The following is a 12950-nucleotide window of genomic DNA, read 5'->3' as shown; positions in this document are numbered from 1 at the left end:
TCAGTGCAAATAGGTCAAAATATCAATTCGGTGAAGAAATTGTAACATTTTTCTTTCTGAAAATTTTAATTTTATTTATTTTAAATACTATAGAAAAAAATTTTTTGTATTTGATGCCATGGTTCATTCCGATAATAAAATATAGAGGGGAAAGCGATTTGTGTGCAATCTGCACTTTCAGTGCAGGGAGGTCATTTTAAATACACCGTAGCGCCAAATGAAGCATATAGACCCCAACATTTTGTTTTGAAATTTGATTAAGCTATGTTTGTAGATTTTAAAAAAAATACTTTAGAAAAAAACTTTAAGACTTTTGATTGTAGGATCCAACGTCCTTAAGTAAACATGATATAAACGTTCTTAGTCCATAACTTTTACAATATATGTTTTCAAAATCTTGCATTCGTTTAATACCATGGCAATATACATAAATTAAAATATAATAAACCCCTTTAGATTCTTTTATTTCATTTTTTTTAATTCTGAAGAGAAATCTGATGGTCTGTCGCCAGTAAAATAAAAGAGATAAGTTCTATGCTTGCATGTACTACCTTCGGACATTGACTAATGCTGGAGCAAAATTGTGAGCAATGTCTGACTCAACGAAACATAAAATCTAGACCCGCTACGTCAACACATCATTATCCCGGATACAGATAACTGAAACACGTAAACATCATTTTACCATTTTTGGCATTTCAAGTAAAAATCTTTAAGAACAAAGACTTTGTTCACTTACGAAAAGAAACGCAGACATTTAGATCTTTGCAAAATTAGCAAATAACAAGGTATCAGTGTTTTCTTTAATTTTTCCTGTTGTATAATTACATGTGGGCACATAGACCATTGGCCTGATTGGGTAACGTAAGAAAACTAGAACCATGATTAACGAGTTATTTACAAATTTACATCCGAATTGAAACAGACGTATTTCTCTACATCAGATGGCGTGTAATGAAGGAGGATCTGACACAATGCTATTACATATGCAATTGCAGTATAAATAAAGGGGACTCTGATCACTGATATAGACTGCAGGTCACTGAGATATAGACATACACACTCAATATGAGACTTTTGGGATTTGTTTTGACGGTCGCTTTCGTTTACCAGGTAAAATGTCAAGTTTTCATTTTAAATCATGTAATTTATACTTAACATAATTATGCACAAAAGAATAAACGCAACAATCAGTAGAAGTACTAGTAGTGGTTGATGATGATGATGATGATGATGATGATGGACTCCTTTTGATAATAATGGTTAATGGTTATTTCATCAGGCGAAAAGCAGAACCATGGATGAGGCCTTATCAAGTGCCATTGAAAATAGTAAGTTACACACTCGCATGAAATGTCTCTGTAACTTTAGATACTAACGGATAGGGTGATTTCAGTTAATGAAACATACCCCCCCCCCTTTTTTAAAGTTTTTTTTTTTTATTTCGAAGACATATTTGCAGAATTAATTATAAGCTTACGATGGTCGTCGGTTTTTTGTCATTTTGTATTCTCTGTTATTTTTGCTTGTCAACCCTTATCTTGTAATTGCTCTATGAACAATTGTCAAGCTGACCATTTCAACTGTGAAAAAATTCATTTTGTTCGTATTGTATGAAATCGAAAAACATAAAACGGTTGATTTGACAGAGAAAAGATTCTATTTTACCTACATTTTGCATTCCCACAGTATATATTCCACCACAACCATTTGGGGTTCAATGAACAAAAAACATAACCAAATTTTATTTCAAAAACGTTAAGTTGAAAATTGGAGTAGTAATAAACATTTTTAAGAGAGACTGAAATACAAAATATTACCTTTATGTTTCTTGCTTGACAGAGCATCATGATTTTGCCCTTTCTTCTTTTGTTTGGTTTGATCTAAGTACCTAATGAGCTCAAGAACACATTAAAATGCATCTGAACATGAAATAAATCTTGTATACAATCTAGAACACATTACAAGAATAAAGTCTAATAGTATTCCATTACTCTCTATTGCTATAGATCAGAGCCTAGTCGTGTACTGAATATCATAGAACCACTTATGTAAACACAAGCGAAATTGATGTTTCCAAAATAATTCTTTTTTCAAACAATTTGATCAACAATGGAATGGAATCGACATGTATCTACATGTACGTATACCAGGCAGATTCGAGTAAAAATCGTTTTCTACGTTTTAACTGACTATTAAAACATAAAAACTTTAAACAAGAGGCCCATGGGCCACATCGCTCACCTGATGAACAATAGGTATGATAAAATCAGCTTAATGGAGTCATAATACAAACTATCTGGACAATGTACAATAATACATGTAGATCCTGTATAAATAAAATCCATTTTCCCCTGGATATTCTTATGTTTATAATCATTAGTCCCTTTTCTAACAGGATGATTTTATAGTCATATCATATGTTGAGTATTGCAGTTCTCAAAAAGATCCTTAACAATAGTTTATATATGGGATATAAACCTACATCAAAACTCTGAACCTTCTTGTGAGGCCAAAGAATTGTCCTGGAGCCAAAGTCTTAACAATTATAAAGAATTATCTGGCTGATTAGTTTCTGAGAAGAAGATTTTAAAAGATTTACCCTATATATTCATTCGTTAAACTTTGACCCCCCATTGTGGCCCCAACCTACCTCTGGGGATCATGATTTTCACAACTTTGAATCTACACTACCTGAGGATGTTTCCACACAAGTTTCAGCTTTGCTGGCTGATTAGTATCTGATAAGAAGATTTTTAAAGATTTACTCTATATATTCCTATGTAAAACTTCGACCCCCTCCCCATTGTGGCCCCACCCTACGCGCGGGAGTCATGATTTTCACAACTTTGAATCTACACTACCCGAGGATGCTTCCACACAAGTGTCAGCTTTCCTGACCAATTAGTTTCTGAGAAGAAGATTTTTAAAGATTTGCTCTATATACTCCTATGTTAAACTTCGACCCCCCATTGTGGCCCCACCCTACCCCCGGGGGTTATGATTTTCACAACTTTGAATCTACACTACCTGAGGATGCTTTCACACAAGTTTCAGCTTTCCTGACCAGTTAGTTTCTGATAAGAAGATTTTTAAAGATTTGCTCTATATACTCCCATGTAAAACTTCGATCCCCCATTGTGGCCTCACCCTACCCCCGGCGGTCATGATTTTCACAACTTTAAATTTACACTACCTTAGGATGCTTTCACACAAGTTTCAGCTTTCCTGGTTCTATGGTTCATGAGAAGAAGATTTTTGAAAATTTCTCGAAAATTTTCATAAATTCCTAATTATCTCCCTTTGCAAAAAGGCGTGGTCCTTAATTTTCACAACTTTAAATCCCCTTAGGCTAAGGATGCTTTGTGCCAAGTTTGGTTGAAATTGGCCCAGTGGTTCTTGAGAAGATGTTGAAAATGTGAAAAGTTTACAGACAGACGGACAGACGGACAAACAGAGGGACGACAGACAAAATGTGATCAGAATAGCTCACTTGAGCTTTCAGCTCAGGTGAGCTAAAAACATTAAAATGTGTAAATATTAATCATATATAGTTTTGAATCGACTTCTTAAATCAAAAAGCGACGACCGCTGTTGACCATCTTTTAAAAATAAGGTAAAAATTAGCCAATCTTGACTGATAAAGAAGATTAATGAATAGTTTATGATTATAGATACATGTAGGTAAAATGATGCATCATGCAACGTCCAGCTGTATCATACAAGTCTTTGTTAATTCAAGTTTCAAATATCGGTTACAAATTACAAGATTTAGCTACAATGCATATAAACCTCTAAAGAAAATATGCATAAACTTTGCAGTGCGCATGCCGGAAACTGCTGTGATGTGCTTGAAATAGAAGATTCAGATGTTTAAGCTATTCTTTATCTCTGTGATACTTTGAAAAAGAATCTAATTTTTCTTGTTATATCAGTCTCATTCAAGACCTCTTAAAATATAATTGTAAATATACCAATTAAGAATTAACACTGTTAATGCTTCTTGATTATCCTTTTTGGCGTTAAAATATATTGTTAAAATAAATACACATACATATGAACGTCTGGTTCCAAACGCTTAAATTCTTCCATGAGGAACATTGTGATGAATTGAGTGTGGTATTTACGTGTAAACAAATGTAATATTGAGATGAAAAGAGAAGTTATCTACCTTATGTGGAAAGTACATATCCATTAACACAATAATCTACGTTATTTTCAGGCCAGGCTTTTGACTTGGTTTCCAGCGAGTCTTCCGGAATTGTCCGAGTGGAACTTGATATCCTTATGTTTATGGACGACTATCTTAAGGAAGGAAAGGCAAGGTAACCATTATGACGTAATGTACACTTGTTTCTGTAGACATGTTTCGAAGTAAATCTGATATTACAGTAGTGTTTGCCATGAAAAGGTAGATTGACATTTTAATTTTTTTTAAAAGAGAGGAAGAACAAAAAGGCAAAAGGAAGAAGAGGAAGGCTTATAGATTAGAGAGCTCAAGATGGCCAAACAACCTCGTCCCGTACACGATAGAATCCGGAACTTTCAGTGAGTTTATCATAAAAATAATAATCATGATAGTCTGATACCGGTATGTTAAAAGCACCAACTACATGTATCTTACATAAATTGTTATGAATTATTGTTTTCGTGCGTATTTCATTCTGATCCATATACAACAAGATATTTAAACATTAAACTATTTATTTAAATTCTACTGTGTTTTTCCATTAAATTCTGTGATCTTTAAATGCCTCTAAATGAAGGTTAAATGTTAGATTGGGTCTGATCGGTACTGTAATGTAGAAATGTTTTGTTTAAGGTTCTTCTGACATAAACGTGATTAATAACGCTATCAACACATGGAACACCCAGACGTGTTTGAGATTCCAAACCAGGAGTTCTGAGAATGATTACGTCGTATTTCAAAATGGCAATGGGTAAGTTTGAAAATGTATTAATTGACTAGCATCGTTACCAAATAGCTCTACAATTACAATTTCGCAACATCAAAAGCATTAAGCCATTTTCTTGAAATTCTTTTAACAGCATGTTAAATGTCTATTCAAAAATACGCCATTATTTTCCTTATGTATTCATCAAATATAGGCTACCGGGCAAATACATTATAAAAATATGATGTAATAAATCCAGTACACTGGTACCTGGTTTTAACATGGACAGTATACGTCCATTCATGTTTTCTAATAACTGATTTATTGAATATAGTTGTCAAATATAGCTATCACAAATCAGTCGACATCGAGTTTGTGTTATTGGAATTAAAGATTGGGCTATTGTTTTCGTGTTTAGAGGCTGTTCCTCCTTCGTTGGACGTATTGGCGGAAGTCAAGGCATCAATCTTGCTAATGGCTGCAGATTTGTAAGCTTCATTTCTAAAAAACACACTTAACTCAGAACAAAGATCTTCCAAAGAAAAAAATCGAATTATTTTATTTTAAAAGAGTTTCTTCGAATATGAATTCAACTGATCAAAAAGAAAGCCAGAATGTCTTTTTATGACATTTGATCACAATCAAACTAAGTTATATATCATTTTCTTATTAATTACTTAAAAAAAAGCAAATAAATTCATTTTCATCAAATTTATTTCATTTCAGAGAGATATTGTTGAGCACGAGATAGGGCACGCTATTGGTTTCTGGCACGAGCAAAGCCGGCCCGACAGAGATGGATACGTTACTGTTGTGGAGGGCAATGTTATTTCCAGTCTATTGTATAATTTTGAAAAGAAGCCAGTTTCTCAAGTGAACACGTTTCAAGTCGCATACGACTACCGCAGTGTGATGCACTATGGACAGAACGTATGTGAAATTTATAAGTATTGTGTAAAATGAAATATCTTTGAATAAAAAGAAGGTTATTGGTGTCAGTAGGATAGTATTGTAAAATATCATCTTAAGAAGTACTTGCAGAGAGTAATTGCAAAATTTGCCAGTTTGCAAATTCTATATTTGGCATTTCCTTCCAAAACACAATTTATCATAATTGGCATTTATGCCCATTGAAATAATCAAAATGCCACCATTAACAACATCAAACTGCGTGCTGCATTAGATGAAACTGTTTACTAAAATAACATATACTTTCAGGCTTTCAGTGTCAACGGTCAGCCTACAATCCGGACCATAGACCCCGCTTTCCAAACTGTAATTGGAACCGCACCAACGCTCAGCTTTAGAGATATCAAGCTGGCTAACTTGATGTACAATTGTGCCGGTACGCTATACGGAAGAGTTCAAATAGGACACAATTATACCTGCAAGCTCTAAGTTGTTAAAATAATAAGGGCTAACATTGCTTCATCCAGGTCCTGTTTAACTATACTGTGCACTTTTGCTATCCTTTTAAAGCAGCACACTGTTTCACTGTTTTATGACCTTCTTTCAGCAAATTGTCCAAGCCTACTTTGTCCCGGAGAAGGTTTTGTCGGCAAAGATTGTTCCTGTAAATGTCCAACCGGAAATCCCAATTCCCCTATACAGAATTGTGCTTCCATCCCTCAGAGCACCACAACCACCCAATCTACCACCAGTGGTGCTGTGGTTGCTTCCACGACCGCCGCTCCCCCTGTCGCCGGTTCAACCACCACCCCTGCCGTGGTTCCAACAACCACTCAACCTGGTTAGTTTCAATGACTAAACACTGCTTTCCCATGCGGATGTATTCTCAGATCATCACTCTGCAAGTTCAGTGCAGATTTTTAGTAATGTAAAATGAAATCAGTTTTGTTGTATCTTTCATTTGTAGCGTGCCAGAACAGACACCGATTATGTGGACTTTGGAGCAGATTTGGATTCTGTTCACGCAGCCGATTTATAAGGATGTACTGTAAAGTATCCTGCAACACATGCAATGGTAATACTTATCTGCATACTGTATTTAAATATTTAATTAAGAATCCATGCATTGAACAACACTTTTTCTGTAAATATTCTGTATTTTCCCCCCAGTTTTAATCAAAAAATAAGAAATCATTCTTTGGGTATTATGAGGTGATAATTTTTGGGGGTGTGATCAAATTATCATAGAGCCCTTCAGGCTTTATTGGATTTGATTACGCCCCGACCAAAATTATCACCTCATCATTCTCAAAAAATGCTTCCTTATTACTTATATTTATATACTTAGCAGCCATTGTCATGAAATATTTGAATATTCATATACATGTAAATAAGCAAATTTCGCTTTCTCCCCAATTATATGTCATTTGAATTTATTGGACTGTATAGTACAAAATCGATATCTAGTGTTATCACAGGCAAAGACACTGCAAAAATGTAAATATTCTAAGAAAAAAAAAGTGATTTGGGGTAATATATCGTTAGTAGCATATCAACAGTGTTCTATATTTGCAGCCGTGGAAAGGTGCGAGGACTTCGGGATGCATTGTTCATATTTGATGAGACGAGGATTTTGTAATAGCAGAAACCGAAGAATCAGCAGTTATATGCGTTCTAGTTGTGCTGCTACTTGCGAATTCTGTGAAGGTATGTGTACAGTAGCGTTATTGCATCGCAATCAGCCTAGTAAAAACTTCGCTATAGTTAATGTAAAACGGGGGAAAATCCCATCTTTTGAAACACACCGACTTGTAGATTATGTAATGATTGAGTAAATTATTTAAGTAAATTTGTCATCTTGATTAATGGTTTAATTCGGTCGTAATATTACAATCAAAGTAACGAATTCATTTAACATTTACATTTTTTAAAATTCATTTCAGCTGGACAGTTACTTGGAGGTATGTTTTTTTAACCTGAGCTACATGTATTATTTCTCGCAAGCTTTATTCTTAAATCATAAATAGATTTGAATTAAAATTTTATAAAGGGGGAATAAGAACCTCTTTGTGGAACTAAGAATGACTGGTAATTTGCTCTATTTTTATTTTTACAGTAAACGCACAAAGCAATGCCCCTGGACTCGGATTTACTAGTTTAATCTTCCTAGTTCCAATGATGGTCTTGAGTCAGTTGCTGCATTTGTAGGAATGTCTGATGAACAGTTCAAAGTTGTGGTTATTAATGAACCAATGAACTTAATGACGCAGCCGTTTTGAAAAACCACATTTGCAACCATCAACCATTAGCATGACATTTTTGATCACGTGTTTTTTTTTCATTTGATAAAATCTTTAATTGATGAACATGACTAATGAAATAAGATTTTATATTTCTTTAAAAAAAATCATGTATAGGCTTTCTAATGATTTATCACGTTTGAAAACTTTTATTAAGTGTTTGCAATAAATGGCCTAACATGAAAAAATTAAGAGTTGTGATTTTCCATTCTATTCCAGTGCGTGGTATTTTGTTGCAATCGAACTTTTGCAATCAAAATAATTATATTGTATGTATTTTTTATGATTACAAACTTTTAAAATTTCCAACACGTTATTTAAATGGCATTTTGATTAATGTAATAATCATCAACATCAATATTTTATGAATATCTGTTCAAAGCACGGTAAATATACTTGTGAACAATTCATTGTTTGGAAGAGTCTTTGATCTATATACCTTATTATCCCCTCGCGCAACTTGTTGCGAGGGGAATATAGCATCGCTGCTGTGCGTGTGTTTGTATTTGTGTGTGTGTCCATTGTCAGCTCTTTAGCAAAATTCCAAGAAAACCCTCTCATAAATATTTATTAAACTTTGTACACTTCTTTGGCATTATAAGAGGGAAAACCCTATTGATTTCCAAGTCAATTGATTCAACATTTTTTAAATTATCGTAAAAAAGCGAAGCTAAAACAGGAATTTTATGTACGACTTGGCAATAGACATTTCTGGTAATTTTATGTACGATTTAAAGTAAATCGTTACCGTATGCAGTTCAAATCAACAACTTGACATTTTTGGGGATTTCAATCTAGTAAAGGTAAAATTAAACGTTTTGTAGTGTTGGAGGGTTAGAAGATTGCCCATAATGAAAAGTTGAAGCGGGCAAGAGATTAAAGTCATCGGCGATTTACATCGAAACAAGCAGTCGACTTTAGGACAAAATTTCCCGTATTACATACAATAAAACTAGTCCAAAATTAAGAAGAGACTTTGACAGATATCGAACATTTATCACGCGAAAATTGTTTCATATTAATAATAGCTGCATATCTACTACTAAGGGTTTAAAGGGACTTGGACACGATTTGAGATCAAAAATTTTATTTTCATTTTTAATGTATAGAATAGTTTACAGGTGCATTTTAAATGATTGACCAAAATATTGAATGTTAAAGTCAAGATACAAGCGAGATACAGAGGTAAAAATTGATTGATACGTAAACAAAGCTCGAGTCTTATAGTTGTTTACAAAAAATGTAATGTAGAGAATTACCATTTCTTAGACAAAATGACATGTAAAAAACATTTTAAACTTGTTCAATAACTTAAAAAATACTATTATCAACAAAAGAAAGATACATTTGATTGAAACTTACACAAATACAACACATATGTAAAAATGACAATATTCGAGCTTTGTTTACAAAACAAAGAATTATGAACTCTGTATCTTGCTTATAACTTGATATTTGACTTTGAAATTTTGACATAGCATTATAAACTTCTATATTTATCAGTATAAACATTGAAAATGGAAAAATAAAATTTGAAAATTTTAAGTCAAATTGTGTCCAAGTCCCTTTAAAATTAATACGACAAGCAACTAGAATTGTCCATCAGAGCAGACTTCAGATTGCTAAATCTTCAGATACGTTTCATAATGTATACGGATCGTTTAACGTTATGTATGCTTTTATAAAACTTCAAGCTGCTTGGTCCGATATTATATCAAATTTTATGCACGCTTTGAAACGATGGTTATGCTTAGTATATGTATAATAATAGATATTGCAGTAGTTTTCTTTAGTCAATTATGCCAAATTTCAATTAAGAAAATACGTATAAAATTTGCTAACAAACAAACGACATAACGGGTACCGTTATTTCGCTTCATGATAAATTTCACCCCTGACGACAAGGTGGCTATCATGGTTGTATTACGACTTTGACATCGCAATAAATAAAGGTCGAAATAATCAGACAAATTACAAATAAACATGTGTACGTTTGTTTCTGAAGTTTGCTTTCTTTACAATCGATGCATAGCATGCGGGTTGAATACTAGTTACCCCAATCTTTCGGGGGACGAAACCAAACGGTTTCCTTTTCTAAAAATTTTCGTGATGCACTTTTGCTTGTTTTTTCATTTGCCCAAAAAGAAATTATTTTTATTTACTTTGAATATTTCTAAGTTTGAAAGGAGACTGATTCTGCTCGTGTAAATAGGAGAAAGTCCATAACTTTCTAGGATACATGGTTAGTATGGAAAAATTTTTGATACTAACTGTAATAACAAAAAAATCGGACCAAGCAGCTTTCAATGATCACAAAATGAATCTAAATTATTAAACTTTAAAGCATATGTGTTGAGTGTCTGCTAGGAATAGGAAAACTGTGCAACCACGAAAATGTAGCCCCTCCCCCAATTTATCCGCCACAAAGCTTGGGGATTCAAAGTTGTTTTAACTTGTGTCCTATTTATTTGGATCTATGGTGGCATATCTCTGCCCCTTGTGTGCAAGTTATTTTTCTCTTAATTATGTTCACATGCAAGATAAATATGTTGACATGCAAGATAGTTATGTCAACATGCAACATAGCTATGTTGACATGCAAAATAACTGCAATGAAATAAGAGTTATAAAAAATCTCAAATATCGCCAACATGTGACACCCAAGATACTAGATACGCTACCTATTGATGTCAACATGCAACTTATTTATGTTAACATGCAACTTATTTATGTTAACATGCAAGATAAATATGCTAACATGCAACTTGTTTATGTTAACATGCAACTTATTTATGTCGACATGCAACTTATTTATGTCAACATGCAACTTAGTTTTGTTAACATGCAAGATAAATATGCTAACATGCAACTTGTTTATGTTAACATGCAACTTATTTATGTCGACATGCAACTTATTTATGTCAACATGCAACTTAGTTGTGTTAACATGCAAGATAAATATGTTGACATGCAACATATTTATGTCAACATGCAACTTAGTTATGTTGACATGCAACTTATAAGTTGCATGTCAACATATTTATCTCGCATGTAAACATAACTAAGTTGCATGTTGACATATTCATCTCGCATGTCGACATAATTAAGTTGCATGTTGACATAAATAAGTCAACATACAACAAGTCATGATGCTCTGCATAGCGGTGCCTTGGTCTTAAAATTCAATTTGGTTTAAAAAGTGGGTGTTGCAAAGAAAAAAAAACCGAGATTATTCCCTGACGGGGAAAAGACCAATATCAGTATTGCTTGAAGAGTCATATCTATAAATATAAACACATTACGTAGACGACTGCTTTTACAGGTACATGTATGTTCCGAATGTACGCAAAAAAAAAACCACGAACATTTTACGCAGATTTCTCGCCATTTTATTTTCATCATAACAGTTAAAAAGATTACCATATACTAGTATTCTGCATTTTTTTTTTTTGGTTAAAATATGTCAATTTGATATCTACATTCCATCGTGATTAAAATATCATTCTTTGGAGCTACATGAATTCTGGCTTTTCAGAATCACCAGAGTTTTAGTTATAGATATAGCATGTTTCTATAGTATCTAGATAAACACCTAGTCTAAATAAAAATATTAAACATTTATCCGTACGTATTTTCATTTACCTTTTGCTTCATCACCGATTCATACTTAAAAAAAAATGAATTATTTGCTTTTAACAGCCCGTATATGTATCATTGAAAACGTCATACCCGTTTATTTCATTTGAAAAAGGGGGGGGGGGGAATTGCCTCTTTGAAACAAAAAATCTGAAATGGCATTTTCAAGAAGTTGACTCTAATGGTTACAATGTAAAATTAATTGACTTTGCTTCAAGGAAGCAGTTTTCCACAATGAGGATTCCCCGTTTATACAGTGTGAAATCTGTCACATTTGTCTGTATAACCGTTTTCATGGTCTAACAAAAGTTAATACAAACTTTCCAGATAAAGTTTTGCACTGTTTTATGTACAACACTGCATACAACGTTGCATGCAAAAAAGTGTTACGTTAAATTTTGTTACTTTGATTTTTTTCCTCATTTTACCTGCAACTCCTTTAGGGAAAATAGCATAGGAGATGCAACACCTTCTTTACTATTTGTACAAAATCATCTTCATACGAGTATGTTTGTCATAAGGTGGCGGGCGCGGATCCTTAATAAGTCTGAGTTTCAGGGGTCGGGGCGGAATACTAGTACTGACCCCCTATCTAGATTTTGCTTTATTTTGGAGAAAATTCTAACTAGCACTTCTAAGTTTTGATTATTTTAAATAAACTTTAACTGCTTTCCTGCATTACAAAACCACACAAGAGCAAACTTTCCAACTATAGTTAGTTTAAATATTTAAAAAAAACACGAAGAGAATAAAATCTAAAAAAAAAAATTGAAAGTACCGAACCATCAAGTTAAAAAACCTTATATCATTACGAACATCTAACATCTGGTTGAAACCATTGTTATACATCGTATCATACTAGTACTTTGCCCACAAATGCACCGACTTCTATCATTTTTCTGAAATCTGCACCTGCAGTGCGACATCTCTCCAAGCATTTGATTATCGAAATGTTTTCCATTTGCATTAAATACTTTTAACATGTTTTTTAAATATATAGCAGATTCGTTGATATTTCATATTTTTCTGTTTCTTATCCACCCTTTTTTAGGGATCTCACTTATCTAATTCCCCATCAATATGTTTGGAAAAAAGGGTAGGGTTTCTGGAGTAGACATTTTCAGTACAATTACGGTACAATTTTTGCAAACTAGCTGTACATGGAAAATTGGCTCATTGATTCCCGAGTGTGTAATACTAGTATACGGAA

The 12950-nt window shown here is 33.3% G+C and overlaps 1 protein-coding gene across 1 annotated transcript; it reads left to right on the top strand.

Annotated features, from left to right (window-relative positions):
* The first annotated feature begins 1005 nt into the window (after positions 1-1005).
* LOC128188940 (blastula protease 10-like) lies at positions 1006-8292 on the top strand. The gene is made up of 13 exons (XM_052860272.1): positions 1006-1113; positions 1283-1331; positions 4223-4325; positions 4442-4548; positions 4823-4940; positions 5314-5383; positions 5622-5825; positions 6114-6240; positions 6412-6645; positions 6772-6879; positions 7380-7511; positions 7748-7765; positions 7921-8292. The coding sequence occupies exons 1-13, from the start codon at positions 1069-1071 to the stop codon at positions 8010-8012; spliced, it is 1407 nt and encodes a 468-aa protein (XP_052716232.1). The 5' UTR covers positions 1006-1068; the 3' UTR covers positions 8013-8292.
* The last annotated feature ends 4658 nt before the right edge of the window (positions 8293-12950 follow it).

Source organism: Crassostrea angulata, chromosome 6, assembly GCF_025612915.1.
Source record: "Crassostrea angulata isolate pt1a10 chromosome 6, ASM2561291v2, whole genome shotgun sequence".
NCBI lineage: Eukaryota > Metazoa > Mollusca > Bivalvia > Ostreida > Ostreidae > Magallana > Magallana angulata.
Note: the sequence above shows the minus strand (reverse complement) of the source record. Positions and strands in the feature narration are given on the sequence as shown.

Excerpts from the sequence above, each read along its gene's own strand:
- LOC128188940 (XM_052860272.1), top strand. The coding sequence starts at position 1,069 with ATGAGACTTTTGGGATTTGTTTTGACGGTCGCTTTCGTTTACCAG. Across the intron at positions 5,826-6,113 it reads TGATGCACTATGGACAGAAC|GCTTTCAGTGTCAACGGTCA; the intron begins GTATGTGAAATT and ends ATATACTTTCAG. Across the intron at positions 6,646-6,771 it reads TCCAACAACCACTCAACCTG|CGTGCCAGAACAGACACCGA; the intron begins GTTAGTTTCAAT and ends TTTCATTTGTAG.